This window comes from Chrysemys picta, chromosome 6, assembly GCF_011386835.1.
Source record: "Chrysemys picta bellii isolate R12L10 chromosome 6, ASM1138683v2, whole genome shotgun sequence".
Lineage (NCBI taxonomy): Eukaryota > Metazoa > Chordata > Testudines > Emydidae > Chrysemys > Chrysemys picta.
The window spans coordinates 130,277,407-130,296,495 of record NC_088796.1 but is presented as its reverse complement, the minus strand read 5'-3'; the positions used below and the strand labels follow the sequence as shown (position 1 = coordinate 130,296,495).

The window sequence follows — 19,089 nt, the reverse complement described above, 5'->3', positions numbered from 1 at the left end:
AAGCTGACAAGCAGAGTCATTCAATTATCTGCTGGCAAGATGTGCTACCATACCTCTTTGGAAATCAAAATATCCTACCACAAATCAATGCTGGGTTGGCCCATTACTGGATCTCTCACGCCCAGGTTAAGCCACTTAACCTCTCTGTGTCTCAATTTCTCCATCTGTAAATTGGGGAAAATACTTGTTTTACTATTAATATAATTGGATCTGTCACCTTAAACTTTTGATTCATCTGTATTTTAGTGAACACAAGATGAATTTCATAACTTGCCCTTTAGAACCATGAATTACTGATCTTAAGACAAAGTGGTAGTATTTAACGTGCTATAATAGCCTTAAATCCTCCTTGTCTTCCTCCATTTTTAACTTACTTGTTGTAAGCTCCAGGGTAGCGACCAAAGTGTAGCTTTCGGAAAGGCACAAACTTTCTGTCTATGTTTTGTTTCAGCCGCAATGGGCCATGCCAGACATAGTTACCACTCCTCTCATAAAAGACCACCAGGTGGATGGCATGAGCGGCCAGTTTGAAGATATAGTGGAGGGGAATTTCAATCCCAGAGAGGTCATCCATCCCTTCTAAACGGGGGTCTTTGTTCTGTATCTTTAGCCACCGGAACCCCATTTTTTCAGCAGCTCTAACCAAACTCACCTAAACATCAGAGAAACAACACTTACTGTGAAGAGGACAGAAACAAGACTTCAACACTAAGGGCCAATTCTTCATGCACATACGTTATTCCTGATTTACAACATACAAATTAGATCAGAATCAGGCCCTACCTATTCCAGAATTTCTCCTAAACCTTAAAAGGATGGTAACCATCTATGCACATTTTTGTTTTCTACTTGTTTTCACTTCACTTACCTTAAATCACAGCAATACCAAAATAAACAGATTAAAAAAAAAAAAAAAAAAAGAGCTTAAATGTCCCCATTTCTCCCAGTTTTGTAGTGCACAATGAAACCATATGATGAGTTCCCTCTTTTGGTGAAAGTCCCGTAATCATACAATACAAACTGGGATATGACACCTCTTCCACTACTTAGAGCTTGCCTACATGAACGTTTAAGGCCAGGTCTACACTACGCACATTGGTATAACTACGTCACTCGGGGTGAAAAATCCAGACCCCTGAACGAAGCAGTTATACCGAACTAACCCCCGGCGTAGACAGTGCTAAGTTGACAGGAGGACTTCTCTTGTTGACACACCTACCGCCTTTTGCGGAGATGGATTAACTACGTCAAAAGGAGAAGCTCTCCTGTCAGCATAGTAGCTTCTTCACTAAAACGTTCTCCGTGTAGCCAAGCCCTTAGCTTGCAGCACACCCTCAGCGTGGATCCTGCTGACATGCATTAGCAGTTCATTACTGCACTTTGATTAGTCCCATTTCAAAAAGGACGAGATCAAATCGCATTAATGAACTGTTAGTGCGCGTCAGCGGAGTGCACATTGACAGCACATGGCAAGCTAGTGCAGGGTAGATTCACAGCCCAACTTGCTGAAAACTAAATATTCACGTAGACAAGCCCTTACTTAAATCCAACTCCCACAAAATAGTCTAACAAAACTGTCACTGTGTAAATATATACGCGCAGATTTTTCACTGGAATGATTATAAATGTTTACACTGAAGCTGCCAACCTCTGTGCTACTTTATAGATTCTGCTATGAAACACTGTACCCTTCCTGATGCCTTATGCAAGTACTCAGCTCCCTGGTATTCTTCTCTTCTTGTTTGAATCCTGCTTCTTTAGCCATTAAAACACACACACACACACACACACACACTCTTCAATCTTTCCATCCACTATCAAATACCTCAAAATGTTCGGTGTTTCATTTGCTTCATATTCTAGTCTACATAGGTTGTCATACGATGGTCAGACTGTAGTATCCAAATGACTTCCTGTAGTGCATTAACCAACGTGACTAACATCTGTCATGAGTTTGTTCTGATAAGTCTTATGACTCCAGATATCTTCTCTTTCTGAAGAAACTAGATAATTTCACTGCTAGATTAAATCATGATCATCACTTCATCCTTCAGCTTTCTCCATTCACTCTCTGACCCTTTTGTCTCCCATCTATCTTTGCCTGTCTCAACCATACCAGCCCCGGCGAGATCGTAACATCCTCTAAAACTGCAGGCTTCAAAGACTGTAGTCCTTCTACAGAGTAAAAAGTCCTCGTTTTCCCACTGTCTCAATTACTCTCCTTAACTTGGACCTTCACTTTGCATCCAACGCTGAAACCTTGAGAGAGTCCTTGACTTTGAATTTACTTGTTTCCTCCCACCCCACAGCACCGTGTCTTTAGCTTTGGATCACTCCCAGAATTCATCCTTACATTGAACCTGACTCTTCTGACATCCTTATTTATGCCTTGATTATATCATGACTTGACTGTTGCAAATCCTTCTTTTATGATCTGCATAAATGTTAGCCTACATTTCACAACTTACATGAAGCCAATCAGCTTTAACATATTCCTCAAGGGAGGGGAATAAGATGATGACTAAAGAGAAGATCATCACTCAAGACTTAAACAGCTCTTTTCAACAGCAAATCCAAAACTGTAAGCTCCCCTTTTACAGATGGCATTACTGAGGCACAAAGAGGGAAACCTAGAATAGTGTTCTGACTCATGCCCCATGCTCAGTTTCTGTAAGCTAAAATTAGTATTGACAAAGAGAAAGAAAGAAATACAGCTGACCTTCTTTACTCAGGTCCAAAATGCCACCACCACTTTTCACTGCGTTTGAGTAAAGAGTTTTACAGCTGCCTGTCTCACATTTTTTCCCCTTTCTTAAATAAAATTATTTAGATTTTTATTGAAGTCATCTCCATACATCTTGTGCAAGTTAATCAAATAATACACATTTCCAGAATACAGGAATTTTGTACACCTAACTTTTCTTTTTATCATAAAGCCCCAACTTTTTCTGTCAGAAAGAGTTTAATTAAAATCTTATAATATAAAAAAAAAGACAAGGTAACAAACATATCAGTATATGGTTGCTGTACATTATGAAACAATCATAGAAATGCACATTAACAGCTCTGCTACCTCTGCAGTGGATACTACTCAAATTTTACTATGGCTATATGTATGATAAATTTCTATTTCTTTTTCTTCTCCCTTTCTAACAGATCTCTCCCTCTCTTCCTTCTGAAAGTTGGTCCCCTCTCACCTCAGTCTATGTATGTTGTGGACAGTCGCCCAACTATCTTTGGGCTAGCTGATGAATTCTCAATTCACTGAGACTGCCTTTGAAACATTTTATCTGAGCTTCTCAAGAGTGTTGGCAGAAGCTATTCTCTCTTTGGGACTTCCCTGCCATGTGCCATGCATCTTGAACAGACCATTGCATGACTTCCCTTTACCTCAAGGTTTCTACAAAAAAAATTTAGGTACACCACTACTTTTAGACCAGTTCCACATCATGAACTTTAAACCTGGAAGTCTTTAAGTATTTTCTGTTCAACCATTATGCATCACAGCAGACAAAAATGAAAAAGGAGAATATCTTACTTCATGTTTCCATGTTTTGTCCAGTAATGCAAATGTGGTGAAGTCCCGTGGAGCACACAAATACTTGCATTCTGGGCTCATGCCATCAGAAGAGCTGCTGAGCTGTTCAAAGTCTTTCTGAATTAATCTCAGAACCAAAGGATCAATGAGATACACTGGTACATTGTGACTGGACACTAAACCAAGGAATTTCTTAATCACGTGCTGTTTGGAAGAGCAAAAAATAAGAATCAGATCACCCTATAAGTGTATAAAAGTTAACCTTTTAAAATTATGAATCCATTAGGTATTGATCTCTCCCAATAAGACTTCTGCAATGGGAACAGAAAGTGGAATAAGCACCAAACCTGATAGCTCCAAAGGAGATTACAGAGTGAAGTGCGTACATAAAAGAACAGGGTTCCCCCGTGACACATGTTTAAGAACAAAATCCTTCGCTGACTGGCTATACTTTATGTGCAATAGCATGTGTGTGACGTAGTCCTTGTGTGGACATATAGGAGCTCTCATGTCCACATATTTGCAAGAACTCTAAGCTCACGTTTTGTGTTCCATGTTTCTGGCCAGTGCACTTCTTGCTGTACAGCAGAGCCCTCTACTGGAAAAAGTAGGGCCAGACTAGCTTTTGAGACAATGATCATTAGACAACAGCAGCAAAATTAAGAGTAAATTGTGGGTTTAGTGAAATTTACAGGCTTTTTTCACTTATGAAATAAGTTAATAAAAATAGATAATTTTCCTGAAAGCACAAAATGTGATATTCATACGAATTAGAATTAAAATTCTTTACAAGACTACTTTTAAAAAATCCCAGTCAACAAATTTATATAATCATGTGAGCTAGTCATCTTACAAAATGGTCACTCAAATTTGGGAGGAAGAGGAGTTTATTATTACACTTAGTAGATACTATATGGCATGTCATAATAATAATTAGCATGTATTCACCACTTTAGGTCTTCAAAGCACTATACATGTATTAACTAATTAATTCTCATCAATATGACAGTAACAGATAAATATTCTTATCCTATTTTACAAATGGTGAAACTGACAAGAAGAGTGAAGGAAATGATCTCTGGTCATAAAACATGTTCATGGTAGCACTATTTAACAGTGTCTTTTGCTGTGGAACTGGCAAATCTAATCAGGAATTTTTGCATATTTATTTTTGAGGGGCAAGGGAGAAGAATTAGCAGGTGGATTTCAAGAGTATCCTGAGCAAACTTGGACATTTGTCACTCCGTTAAGCGGAACTGCGCAATTCATGCCATCAATCCTGTAACAAGTATGCTCTTTGTAATGCTATGGTTTCTGGTATGTACAAAAGGTGCACTGTTCAGGCAAGCTTGTATGGAATGCACTCTTTGTTTGGTCTAGACCACTCTGATGTTTGTAAGTATCAAAAAAGCACGATAAGGACTAGATGCTTCAGCCAGATTATCCAGTCTCTAGGAGGGTGATTTGTTAGCTTGACTCATACACAGGTATTCTTTCAATTAGATACAGTCACATCTCCACGGAAGATGAAAAATCAACAAACATTTACAGCAATTTATCGTACTGTGACAACAATTAAAAGTTAATCTAACTTAACACTGCAGGATGGATTAAATCAATTACAAGCAAATGCCTTAATGTGCAGTTCTACTCTGAAAGTGAATGTAAAAATGGCATTGCAGGGTTGCATGTTCATCATACCTCAATGATTCCAGATCAAATGTGTTCAGTCAAGAGACTTTGCCCCACCCTCCAACTACAGCCCTGCAAACTGAACCTGGCATTTGAATGCCAAGCTATGGTTTTGTTTGGGTCACACATTGTGTCCAATAATATATGTTCTGTGGACCATGTTCTGCCACCTCTAGAACACGACTGGCTTTAATAGGGATGCATAAGTGTAAGTGACAACAGAATATAGCTCAGCAAATTGAATTTAGGAACCAATTCTATAGGAGTTTCACAAGCAGGTATGAAATCCATTCCCTCCCTGAGCTCTGCAGAGCCAATACAGCTACGAGGAAGGTAAAGTAGTAAAAGTATTACTTTTGTCATTAAAGTGAGCAGATTTACCTCTGAATATCAGGGAGTAAATCTGTGGAAAAAGGAAGGTGTTTCACAGAGGAAATGCTCTTCAAGTTTAAACTTAAACAAGAGGCACCGAGGGATAGTCCTGAAGTCAAGAAGTTTCAGGTATTCAGAGAAGTTGAATAATTTAGGGCTTTATCCTGCAGAATGAAAGCTGAGAAACAGCTGCAATGAGCCACCAGCAGGATAAGTATTCTGCTTTGTTACTAACAATCCAATAAAGTAAAAGCTACAAGGGAGCTGTTCCTGCAGGCTGTTGAGCCAGAGAGAACATCACGTCCAGTACATGTCACGAAGCACTCAGTAGCTGGCTATGAGAAATGCCACTTCATAGAATCATCAAATATTTCTATGTAAGAAGGCAGTCCTCGCAGCTGCCCCTGCTTTGACTTTCCCCAAATACAGCTCTAGAACATTCCCGAGTAGCCATTATTCCTGGCTGGCAGTACCTAAACCTTTTTAAAATGGCTACTGTGCACATCACTTGCAAGCACAGGACTGTATTTAAACCAAAGGGCACAGCCAGGGCACATTCTTAAGGTTGCCAGGTGTCTGGTTTTTGGCTGGAACCCCCGGTTGAAAAGGGACCCTGGCGGCTCTGGTCAGCACCACTGAGCAGGCCGTTAAAAGTCCAGTCGGCGGTGCTGCAGGGCTAAGGCAAGCTGGTCCCTATCTGTCCTGGCACTGCGGTGCGCCCTGGAAGCTGCCAGCAGGTCCAACGCCTAGGCGGGGAGGGAGGGGTGGCAAGGGGCTCCGCGCGCGGCACCCGCCCTGAGCACCGGCTCCGCACTCCCATTGGCCAGGGTGGGGAGGGCGGTGCCTGCAGGTGAGAGCAGCGTGCAGAGCCTCCTGGCCCCCCAACCTAGGAACTGGACCTGCTGGCCGCTTCCAGGGCGCAGCGCGGAGCCAGGATATACAGGGAGCCTGCCTTAGCCCTGCTATGCCGCTGACTGGGAGCGCCCCAACCTCCTGCCCTGAGCCCCCCCAAACCAAGAGCCCTCATTTCTGGCCCCAGCCCAGAGCCCGTACCCTCTCCCACACCACAAACCTCTGCCTCAACCCCAGCCCCCTCCCACATTCTGAATCCCTCGGTCCCACCCTCCAGCCCCCTTCTGAACCCCAAACCCTTCATCTCTACCTCCACCCCAGAGCCAGCACCCCCAGCTGCAGCCCTCACCCCCCTCCTGCACCCCAACTCCTTGCCCCAGACCAGAGCCCCATCTCACACCCTGGGGTCTCGGGGATGGGGCAAGGGGTGGCGCTTCAGGGAAGGAGTGGGGCAAGGGTATTCAGTTTTGTGCGATTACAAAATTGGCAACCCTACACAGAGTCTCCCCCTTACATCCACTTTTCTCCATAACCACCAGTGTGGAGTTCAGTGCAGGCACAGAGATTTGTTCACAACCCACTTTTCTAAGGAGGTTCTGAACCATTACACCTTTTGCTCTCTGAGCTTCTTTCAGCAGTGCTCAGCAGCCTGCAGGATTAAGCCCTTAAAAAAGTAGCCAACCAAAATATAGCTTGAAATTGAAGTAGTAATAAGACCTGCAGCATTGCCTCCAACCAGTGGAGTAAGGAGCTGTAGCTCAGAAAGGTCACTTTGCCTCATTTGTGAAGAGCGTTATAAGTCAGCATAAACTACTAACATGAAGCTAGAGTGAGAGCAAGCAAAATAAGGTCAAACAACTGGAAGAGTGTGCAGTATTATGTAATGTGACTATCTGCCAGTACAAATTTTAGCTGGTGATTTTGTGCCAGCTGCAGCCTATTAAACAAGCTGGAATTCCAATAAGCAAAGCATTTCAATATTCAATTTGGAAGGACACAAGGGTATGGATCAGAACTTCTACATCAGAAAAGGGAAGACAAAGCCAGGTCCTGCAGAAATGTTTCTTAAAAGGTGGAAAAGTGTTTTGAGGACTACACAGACAAAAGAATCTCTGAGGTCCCCAAACCCACAACCCTAGTTCAATACTTCTGTTTCAAAAATAGGGAATTTCAACCAATGTCTTCAAATGCTTTGTAATTTTGCTCATCTCACAGAGGCATCATTTGGTGCACATAAGTATTACACGGTATGGTGATCTGACAGAAGGCATCTTTTACTTTACCCAGATTTTTGAAAGGTGAACATGGCTACAAACATTTCTGGTATAAAATTTAACCAGCAACGGCAAGGACTCTGGACAAAAATCCAAATCCAAATCATTGCATAATTCCACACTTGCTATAAACTCTCTTTAAATATTTGGTTTTGGATTCTTCGTGAAAGCTATGGAGAGTCTTACTGTACTGTATCATATACACAGGATTATGAACTGTAGTTAAAATAAACTATTTCCTAAAAGGTAGATAATTTGGCAAGACCATCCATTTTCTGTCCTCTGGTGTCCATGCCCTGTCATGGTGGGACAGCTTGCATGCTCTACCAATCCCCAGAGTCTGTGTCGGCGGGGGTTTTTTGCTCCCGGATTGGTCTGTGGGGGAGAGGCCAGACAAAACAGACACCCTGGTTCTCCAGGTTGGGGGTTAGGCACAGGGCTAACAACCCTGGCCTGTAAAAAACAAAATATGTTACAGAAACAGCGATGGAGAAATCGACCATTACTGTGTGTGATAGCCTTCAGGAGTCAGTTACCCATATGAATGCCAGTGGTGAAAGCTGAAAGGAAGCCACTGGCATAAAGACTGAAGTGCTCAACACCAAGACAAAAACCAAACTTGGTTTTTGGAACGTACTGACAATGTACGAAACCGGGAAACTAGCTCAGGTCACAGCAGAGATGAGATGCTACAGCTTACACATCCTGGGTGTCAGTGAGAGCAGATGGACGGGATCAGGAAGATTAACAACAGACTCGGGAGAAACTTTGCTCTTTTCTGGACGGGATGATGGACAACACTATGAGGGTGTTGCCATCCTTTCGAAGAAGGGAGTGGAGATTTCCTGCTTGAATGGAAATCCAGCAGCAGCAGACTTGAGAGCCAGACTGAAAGGGAAACATAATAATATCACCCTGATTCAGTGTTATGCTCCGACAAATGACAGTGATGAAGAAGTAAAGGACAAATTCTACCTTATACTACAGGCAGAGTTAGAGAGAGTGCCACGTCACGACTTAACTATCATCATGGGAGCCCTGAATGCCCAGGTCAGTAAGGACAACACAAACAACGGCAGAGCAATGGGAAGACACAGGTGTGGCACCGTGAATGAAAATGGAGAAAGGCTTGTTGATTTCTGTAATAGGAATGACCTAGTCATCGGGGGAACCCTATTTCAACATAGTGAAATTCACAAGCTGACATGGTGTTCTCCAAATGACAGAGATAAGAACCAAATTGACAATATCATGATCAATGGCAAACGGCGACACTCACTGACAGGTGTGAAAGTGAGAAGGGGTGCAGATGTTGGCAGTGACCACCACCTTCTGACAGCCTCCATCAAGCTAAAACTGAGAAGTGTGGGTCCACCAAACAAGGTACGTTATGATATTGACAAGCTAAAGTCCCTTGAAATACAGAAAGCCTTCATTCTGCAGTTAAAGAACAGGTTTCAGGCACTTGCAGACCTGGATGAAGAGGAGGGGAATGCAGATGAGGAGATCAACATGAAGTGGTACAAAGTAACAGCAATTTATAAACAGAGCTGTGAAGTCTGTCTAGGCTACAGGCAGAAGAGACGGCAGGAGTGGATTACACACAGCACATGGAACACCACAGAAACCAGACGAGCCCTGAAAAAAAAAGTTTTAGACACAAAATCCCAGAAGCTAAAGGACAAATACCCCGAGCAGTACAGCAAGGCACACCGGGAGGTCAAACACCTTGTGAGAGCAGACAAACAATATTATAGTGATAATCTGGCAACACAAGCAGAGGATGCAGCTGCTCGTGGTGAACAAGGAACCGTCTACAAAGTGACGCAGCTTATCAGTGGTAAATGGCAGACACCAACAAACACTCATCAGGAACAAACATGGACACCTACTAACAATTGAAAAAGAACAAGAAATGTGCTGGACAGAGCATTTCAAAGAATTGCTGAACAGGGAGCTACCTGAAGAGGAAGCAAACATCCAGGAGGAAGAAGATACCCCAACTAAGGAAGAGATCATTCAAGCCATCAAATCCTTAAAAAATAGGAAAGCTCCTGGCAAGGATAACTTAAATGCAGAATTGTTCAAAGTAAATCCTAAATTAGCAGCATCTATCCTGGCCCCTCTATTTACATCAAAGGAAAGGGAAAAAGTGCCAGATGAGTGGACCAATGGGGTTATGGTGAAGATACCAAAGAAAGGAACTCTTAGTGATTGTAATAAATGGCATGGTATTACATTTTTATCTGTGCCAAGCAAAGTATTGTGTAAGATCATAGTCTAGCGTATATCAGAGGCAGTTGATAGTGTTCTCAGAAAAGAGCAAGCTGGTTTTCGGAAAGGGTGTGGATGCACAGACCAGATCTTCACTCTACGAAACATAACAGAACGGTGCTTAGAATGACAACGGCAACTCTATATAAATTTCATAGACTTTGAGAAGGCTTTTGATAGCATTCACAGGACCAGCCTATGGCGCATTCTGCGGGCATATGGAATTCCTTTCCGTATAATTAACGTCATCAAAAACTTCTATTTCAACTTTACATGCAATGTTGATCACAGTGAGCTCAGTTTTGGAGTCAAATCAGGAATACGTCAGGGGTGTGTCATGTCTGCAATCCTCTTCAACACTGCCATTGACTGGGTAATGCAATGTACAACAGAAAACATGCCAAGAGGCATTAAATGGACACTCTTCTCACCCCTTGAAGACCTGGACTTTGCAGATGATGTCATTCTCCTAGCACATACCCAACACCATATACAAGAAAAAACAACTCGACTCAACGCATTCAGCCAGCAAATTGGACTGAAAATCAACCGCAATAAGACATATATCATGAACTTTAATATTGCCTCACCATCACTGATAGTGGCTTATGTTCTCACCAATGTAGAAACATTCACATACTTGGGCAGCATCATCAGCCGGGACGGTGGAACAAGCCAGGACATCCGGAACAAAATCAATAAAGCCAGGAACACCTTCAAGAGCTTAAATACAGTCTGGAAATCATCAAAATACAACACCAAAACCAAACTCAAGATTTATCGGAGCTGCATGCATTCAACACTACTTTATAGTGCAGAATCCTGGGGAATGAGAAAGTATGAAATGTCCAAACTGTCTTCATTCCACACAACCTGCCTCAGAAAAATCCTCTGCATCTTTTGGACCAGAACAATTTCAAACCAAGATCTATTGACGCAGTGCAGCCAAGAGGATCTGAGCACCATCATTGCCAGGAGGCATCGGAGACGGATTGGTCATGTGCTTCGGATGGAAACTGATTCCATCACTAGAGTAGCAATAAGATGAACACCTGAAGGCAAGCGAAAATGAGGCCGCCCGAAAACAACATGGCGAAGAGCTGTGGAAGCCGAGCTGAAAAACCCTGGCCACAACTGGGGAACCATTGAAAGACTTACCAGAAACAGACAGGAGTGGAGGAACTTTGTCACTGCCCTAAACGCCAGAGGTGTCATAGGAACATGACGATGATGACGATCCATCATTTTAACAATGCCACCATACGGATCTGCATTTTTTCTGCTCTTAAATAGCAAGTGACCAATCTGAACCTTTTCTTTTAAGGTTCAAAAAGTCCTCTGGAGAAGTGGAGAGCAAGGCCTCCCAATGACCTATTTAATCTGATTAATCTTTATGGTAGAGAGTGGAATTCAGTGGTAAGGAACTTTCAGTTCTTCAGCTTTGTTCTCCCCATTAGGTACCACCATAATCAATATGAAAGTTATGTCTCTGAGCACACTGTAAAAATAATTGTTGGTTGGCTCATGTAAATGAGTATGTGCCTCAGTCCAATTCTGATTAGAGAGAAGTTTACATCATGAAATTAATTGTCACAATTGGCTCTAACTGTGACCAGTGCTGGTTCTCATATCAAAAGGGCCAAGGATTGAACAGACATAGAAAATGACTTCCCTCTGAGCCCTGAAGCACCATTTATATGAAGCGTCAAACAGAGCTGAATGAACAATTTAAACTGTTCCAACGGAATAGGTTTTGAAACCAGTATATTATAGATGGGGGCACAGGAGCTTCGGAGACACTCCCATTAGCATGCCCAAGTGTATTCTAGGGATAAACAGGAGACTTCAGTGTTCAAATCCATCAATCTGACACCTTTCACAAACACTAAATTCACTTTTAAAAAAAGTAAATTAAAGATTTCCAGTTTCTGTGTTAGTGTTTTGGCTCAATTCTAATCAGGTTAAATTACATGCTGCCTGTCTAACTTGTCCCTGCTGTTTTAATAGGATAAGTTATTCTTCACTTTCTGTATCTCAACTATTTTGTTATCCTGATGCCACAACTACAAGGCTAAGTTCCACTCTAGAAACAGGTGCATTTCAGAAGTGATGCCTATGTGTACAGCACACAGGGCACGATCCTGAGACAGCTGAGCACTCAGAAATCCCCTTTACTTTAATGGTCATGTTCAGGGCGGTAAGATCAAGGCTGCTTCCATTGAAAACAACAAAATTCCCAATGACTAAACTGGATGCAGAAGTGGACCCATAATTTGCAATTCTATAAGAGTTCATTGATACTTACACGAGATGCTGCATAAATAAGTAACATTGTACATACCCATTGTATGCCATCTTGTCCTGACTGGCTTCCTTTAACTTTTGAAAAAACAGCTCCATTCTAGCAAGAAGAAGGACAAAAGATATTTTGAAAGCTAAGATGTCCCAAATGGTGGTTTTGTTTAGATTTATAAAAGGAAATTTTACATATTTTTTTCATTAACAATTTACATTTCAAGGATTGCAGTTTTAAGTTACTTATATATGTTACATGGAGCAAAAAGCATGGCCAGTAGTATTCACTTAATATATTTAGAAGGACCATACAAGGATTGCTGGATCTAGCCTTATGTTTCCAAGTCAATAGGCCAATTAGTAAAAGAAAAAAGGACAGAGTAGGTAAGAATAGATTAAAAAAAAATCAAAACAAAACAATTTTTTTAAATGTAAATTAAATATAGGTTTATTTTAAAAATATACATATTTACATTTTGAATTGACAACCTGTGTTTAGGCCTAAACTTATTATAATATATTAAAATCATTTAAATTAAATACAAAAAATAATATGAAGCAGTACATGTTTGCTGCCAAAGTATTAAAAAAAGTCAAATTACTGAACTCGTGGCAGTCACTGGCAAAGGACTTGAAATCAGAGTATGTTGAAGTGCCAAACCAGCTTTTGACAGCAGTATCCTCTTCTGCAGTTGCAGCAAGAATACTTCCTTCATTTCAGTTTGTTCAGCAAGTTCAGTGCATTCAAAGTTAAAAAAGTAATTGGGAGTTAGAAAAGGAAAACAAGCTTTCTTGCTTTTCAATCTATGATTAAAAACAAGGTGAGATGATGATAACTACTACTTCTAAATGAAGACATGGTAACCAGAAACAATAAGTTCAATTCACTAACTACAGATAATACTTCGTTTAATAAATCAATTAGTTGTAAAGGCAAAATATGTTTTGATAATTATTTTCTTATGCATCCAGGCTATTTAAGGTAGTTTTATTTAATTTAAAATGCTGGTTTTCTGAATTTTAAATTTAATTTGAATTTCCATCCAACTAGAGCTTGACACAAAGTGCAAGATAAAAATTTATCTAGCGAATAAGAAATGCATCATTCACCATTTTCTAACATAAAAAAATATAAAAATTAAGTAACTTCTTTTAAGTTAAGCAATATACTTCCTTAAATAAATGTGCATAAATACAATGTACCCACCTGGTTAGCAAAAAGAAGCACCACATTTAGTTAAAAGGCTACATTTAGTTGCAATCAATGTTTGAACGGTTACTAACCAATGAAAATCAAGCTTTCTTATGGAAAATAACTAAAATGCAAAACACGATTCAAATTGATTTTTTAAATCAAGGTTTCCTATTTGTTGATTTAAATCATGATTAAAGTCAGTGATTTAAATTAATCCACTCTGAAAAAAGAAGATTAAATAATGCCAGTAGCCTCAGAACACTGGGGAAAAGTCATACATGAGGTTCAGTGGTGCAGCCTGTCAAAGATATGACTGTCGATGGATAAGTTTGAGAAGGAAAATATTTGTGTCATAAGAAAACATTTGTGTTAAAGCCTCAGATTCCTAGCTACCTAGTGGACAATGATTTCTAATTCACAGTTTTGCTGTGGACAGCATATGAGGAAGCCAGACTGTAATGTCATGTAACACTAAAAAGACTTCAGACTGAATAAGGGTTACCCCCACCAAAAGAGCTAAGCCAGGAAATTAGATACCAACAGACTCTCCTTCTAAAGAAGGAGAAAGCGAAGACATAATGTTGCCTTGAGTTCTTGTACTGTGTGAACTGAAATCTAGAGATAAACCATTTAATCCTCATGAGGCAAGATTTCACTTCGAGCAGCATTTTAGCTAATTATTGCTTTTATTTTCCCATTATGGAAAGATTACATCTAAATCAGAATCATAACTACAGGAATTTACATTTGGTATCTAGAAAGCTTTACAACAGAACCCCAGAGACAAGTTAAAGGTGACAGATTCTGCAGAAACAGTAGCTTCTTTTAATTTTAACACATCTGTTGAAGATGCAGCAAACAACAAATTGCATTTTACTTTTTTGCTTCCCTAAACAGCCTTACAGAAACTCCATTTGTCTCAAGTTTCAACACTGAATCATACATCAGTCTGGGTTAAGTCAAAGTGCATGCACTCAGGAAGTTTAAAAAAAACCTTTTGATGTACCAGACTGAGTTCAAATGCGCAGCAAAACCTGGAATCGCGGAAATTCAGTCTAGTGTCTGATTTCACAGGTAAAGTCTTTGTCTAGCTGGCAGTGTGGCTCAGGATTGAGAGTAACATTCTAATCTCATCTGTTCTACGCTACCTGCTCACTGTGTCCTGTTGGGTAATGTATTTAATTTTTGCATGTCCATTTTATGGTAATAGCTATCAATCCCTCAGGGATTTTTGAGTAATAATTAGTTAATATTTGTAACGCACTTGAGCATAATAAGTACTATTTTAATTTTTTTTTGGCCAAATTCAAGTCTTTAAAATGATTTTTTTTACCTTTGGAGATAAGTAGTACTTATAATAGTACAACTGGAACAGGAGAAACACTGAACTTGTCAAAGTAAGAAGAGCCAAAACCACGTTCTTATTAATTCTCTGCATTAGTCTTCGGGGCTCACTTGATTATCACTTGAAAGCAGCTCAGTCTTTTTCATCTTTTCAGATTGCGTATAACTTCTTTGCTTTTCTGTGAGCAAAGGAAGGTCACTTAGTTTAAGTAAAAAAATACATACAAAATCTACTTTTTAATAACAAGGTATAACAGTTCTGAAAAGCTAATTGAAACTATAGTAAATTGTGTGAACATAAAGTACTTACAGAAGAAAAAAGAGTAATGCAAATTATGAGTAAATCCACGCGAAATGGGAGCTAATCAGTGAGACTGCTGGGTTTCTAGTCTTATCTTTGAAAAAACGTATTTTAAACAAATAAAACCCATTCAAACTATAGCCAATCTAGATGCAATCCTAACTATATAAGCTAGACATCTAGGAAAGCTACTGGAGTGAGAATACCATCAAAGTGCAACTATCATGTTTAATAAGGAACAATCACCTACTGAAGGGGAAGAAATGCCAACTAAATAAGAGAGACTACCTAAAAAGACTCATTGGCTTGAGAGAAGAACAATTTTTGTATTGAGACCATTTTGTTATTTAAAATATTTAACTATAATGGGAGAAAGAGGAAAAACAGATCCACAACAATCAGAGCAAGAAACCAGGATTAATTGATAGGAAAGAGAACATTTTCCTCTTTTGTGTTTTATTTTTCCTTTCACTTGACCAGAAATTGGGACATCTAATGAGAATGCAGTGAAACTTCATTCTGTGAGAGAAAATCCTGCATTTGAGGAGACACCAGACATTAGAACAATCATTTACACTGTGATTACATCTCTGATTATGTCTCATGTATTGTGTTGTTCAGAGTGATAACATTTGGTTCATTTCTTTCTTCAATCCTGCTCTTCCTTAGCTAAATAGCTTCCAGTCCCCTGTCCATATAAGACAGGGGTTCTCAAACTGGGGTCGTGAGTTGTCAGCCTCCACCGCAAACCCCATTTTGCCTCCCGCATTTATAATAGTGTTAAATGTATAAAAAAGTGTTTTTAATTTATAATGGGGGGGGGGCACTCAGGAGGCTTGCTATGTGAAAGGGGTCACCAGTACAAAAGTTTGAGAACCACTGATATAAGATGAGCTTAAAGTAGTACTGATGATGCTAGTCAACCAAACATAAATCAGAGCTATAAACATAGTGAGTTTGAACACCAATATTTAATTATAGCAGCAGTAGTAGAACGCAACTACCATTCGGGGGATCAAAGTTTGAAACTCCAGCTCAATCTGTCACTTCTGAGCTGGCATAATTTGGGAAATCTGCTGGGTGGGAAACACCTACAGTTCTTCTCTAGTCAGGCTTTCAGCTACTTTATAAATTGGATTCTATTCTGGCACTAACACCAGCATATAATCAAACTGGGTAGGTCTATACTTACCTCCGGGTCTGGCGGTAAGCAATCGATCTTCTGGGATCGATTTATCGCGTCTTGTCTAGACGCGATAAATCGATCCCAGAAGTGCTCGCCGTCGACACCGGTTCTCCTGCTCCGCAAGAAGAGTACGCAGAGTCGATGGGGTAGCCTGCCTGCCGTGTCTGGACCCGCGGTAAATTCGAACTAAGGTACTTCGACTTCAGCTACGTGAATAACGTTATTCACGTAGCTGAAGTTGCATATCTTAGTTCGAAGTAGGGGGTTAGTGTGGACCAGGCCTATGATATGAAAGCAGTGTCTGATTTCAAAAGTAAAGGATTTGTCTGGTTGGCATAATGGTCTGAGCTCAGGATAGGGAGTCAAATTCTAATCTCATCTATGCTAGCTACTCACTATGTTTTAGGTAATTTAAGCATGTCAGTTTTATTGTAACAGTTGTAAATAATTCCCCACCCAATGTATTCTGAGAGGACTTGATTTTTTTTTAAATCTCATTCTTCTGAAGCATCATGGGCGATCAGACACTGGACAGGGAGGGCTAGGACTCTGAGGTAGCACTGAGCATTCTCTCAGATGGTTGGCTGGCTAGATTTTGCTCACATAGTCAGGTCTAACTGAGCATCATATGTGGGGTCAGGAAAGAATTTTCCCCCAGATCAGATTAGCAGTAACTGAGGGGATGTCACCTTCCTCTGCAAACTGTGGGTGCAGGTCACTTGCCAAGATTATCTGGCCATATTTCACGTAATCCCTGCCATTGTAAGGGCCTTAGACACTGGTGCACTCTCCTATTCTCTGTCTGGGGCATGTAACAGGCTAGTCTCCTGTGGACTGTAATACTTGGGTCTCATTTTGGTCATTGGTTACTGTGCAGGTACAGGGTACTGACCTGTGATTTACAGGTGGTCAGACTAGATTTGTGGTTATCAACCTTTTTTTATTTGCAGACCCCTAAAAAATTTCACATGGAGGTATAGACCCCTTTGGAAATCTTAGACATAATCTGCAGACCCCCAGGAGTCCGTGGACCACAGGTTGAAAAGCACTGGACTAGATGATCTCATGGTCCCTTCTTGCCTTAAATTCTATGTTCTGAGGAATTCTATGTTCTGGTGAATAGTTAATCTTTGAAAAGCACTTTCAGCATATTTAAGGTTGTCCTGTTTTGGCCAGGAGTCTCCCGGAAGCTAATCTGGGAGATTTTAGGCCACTAGAAAGTCCGGCAGTGCAGCGGGGCTAAGCAAGGCACCCTACCTGCCCTGGTTCTGTGCCGCTCCTGGAAGCGGCCGGCATGTCCAGCGGCTCCTAGCAGGAAGTGCGGCCAGGGGGACTCTGCGCGCTGCCCCAAGCGCCAACTCTGCTGCTCCCATTGGCTGGGAATGGGGAACCGCAACCAATGGGAGCTGCGGGGGCGGTGCTTACAGGCACAGAGCTGCCGGGCCGCCTGTGAGCTGCTGTTGCTTCTGGGAGCCCTCTGAGGTCAGAGCCTGCACCCCAAGCCCCCTGCCCCCCCTCCCCCAGCCCCTTCCTGCACCCCACCCCTCTGCTTCAACCCATAGCCCCCTCCCACCCCCAAACTCCCTGCCCAGCCCAGTGAGAGTGAGTGCGGGGGGCGAGCGAGATGCGGGGGGGGGGGCGGGGAAGGGGTCAGGGCAGGGGCCGACCGGGAATGGGTGTCTGTGCTCAGACAGCCGGCAGCCCTAAGCACTAGTGTTAACCCGGCTCCGGGCCGAGACCCGCGGCTGCCCGAGTCACCCCCAGGCGGGCAGGGACCGCTGCTGCGAGCGCGCTTCGCCCCCCGGCAGGCTGCAGAGCCCGGGCCGGGGCCGGTTCTCCCGCAGCTCCTGGGGGCTGCCCCTCCCCCACCAGCGGACCAGCGCCGGATCCGCCCCCACCGCCCGGCCCGTCGCTCGGAGCCCACGGGGCGCCGGACCCGGCCAGGACCGCTCCACTCCCGCACAGGCCCCGGGCTGGCGTGGGCAGCCCCCGCCGGCCGCCATTCCGTTACCTGGGCTGCCGCCGCGTCTGCCAGGGGGCGTGGTTTGCAGCAGCCGTAAAGCGAGTGCCTGCGGCTGGTAGAGCGGTGGGACAGTTTGCGCATGCGCCAGGAAGGGCGCGCGGCCGGCCACCCGGCGAGCAGGGTGGGCGGGGGCCGTGTGAGCGCTGCGCGCGGCTCAGCCAGCATGAGCCTGACGCAGAACGGGGGTTCCTGATGGGCAGCAGGCCCGGGGTAAGCTCGCCTCCCAAACCAGGCGAGCTGGACATGTCCTTTGCCCGCCTCTAAAGAGCCCTGCAAAGCTGCGGCGCGTGTGTGCGAGCGGCCGGGGATACAGCGTTTGTAGCCGTGCAAGCAGGGGGGTACACGTGCAAGAGATTTTTTTAGCAGGTAGAGGGTACCGGCGAGACTTGGAGGCTAGTCCCTCTCCCCCCCAGTTCTTTAGAGGAGTTTGTTAGCATATGTATTGAGCTATTAAACTTAAAGACTCTGTTAGCAGATGTATTGTGCTGTTAAGGTGGTCAAGAGTCCTCAGAAGGGCTGGGGGGGGGGGAATGGAAGGTGTTTAAACATCTGGTGCATCTGCAGAAGGGGGGGAGGGATAGCTCATTGGTTTGAGCATTGGCCTGCTAAACCCAGGGTTCAGTCCTTGAGGGAGCCAGTTAGGGATCTGGGGCAAAATCAGTACTGGGTCCTCCTAGGGGGCTGGACTTGATGACCTTTCAAGGTCCCTTCCAATTCTAGGAGATAAAATTAATGGAGATATC

The 19,089-nt window shown here is 42.6% G+C and overlaps 1 protein-coding gene across 8 annotated transcripts in view; it reads right to left on the bottom strand.

The window, feature by feature from the left end:
• Positions 1–18,468, bottom strand: part of FKTN (fukutin) — a 34,461-nt gene extending 15,993 nt beyond the window's left edge. The window contains exons 1-6 of one of the 8 annotated variants that reach the window (XM_024108504.3): positions 18,335–18,468; positions 14,826–15,015; positions 12,900–13,007; positions 12,344–12,403; positions 3,539–3,742; positions 375–652 (exon numbers count right to left, since the gene is read on the bottom strand). In XM_024108504.3, coding sequence (XP_023964272.2) covers positions 375–652; positions 3,539–3,742; positions 12,344–12,403; positions 12,900–13,007; positions 14,826–14,930 — 755 coding nt within the window. In that variant the 5' untranslated portion in view covers positions 14,931–15,015; positions 18,335–18,468. Of the gene's footprint in view, positions 1–374; positions 653–3,538; positions 3,743–12,343; positions 12,404–12,899; positions 13,102–14,825; positions 15,016–17,580; positions 17,845–18,334 lie in introns of those variants that run through there. The other 7 variants (XM_065549853.1, XM_065549852.1, XM_042861055.2 and 4 more) reach the window with 7 other exon arrangements.
• Positions 18,469–19,089: the final 621 nt, after the last annotated feature.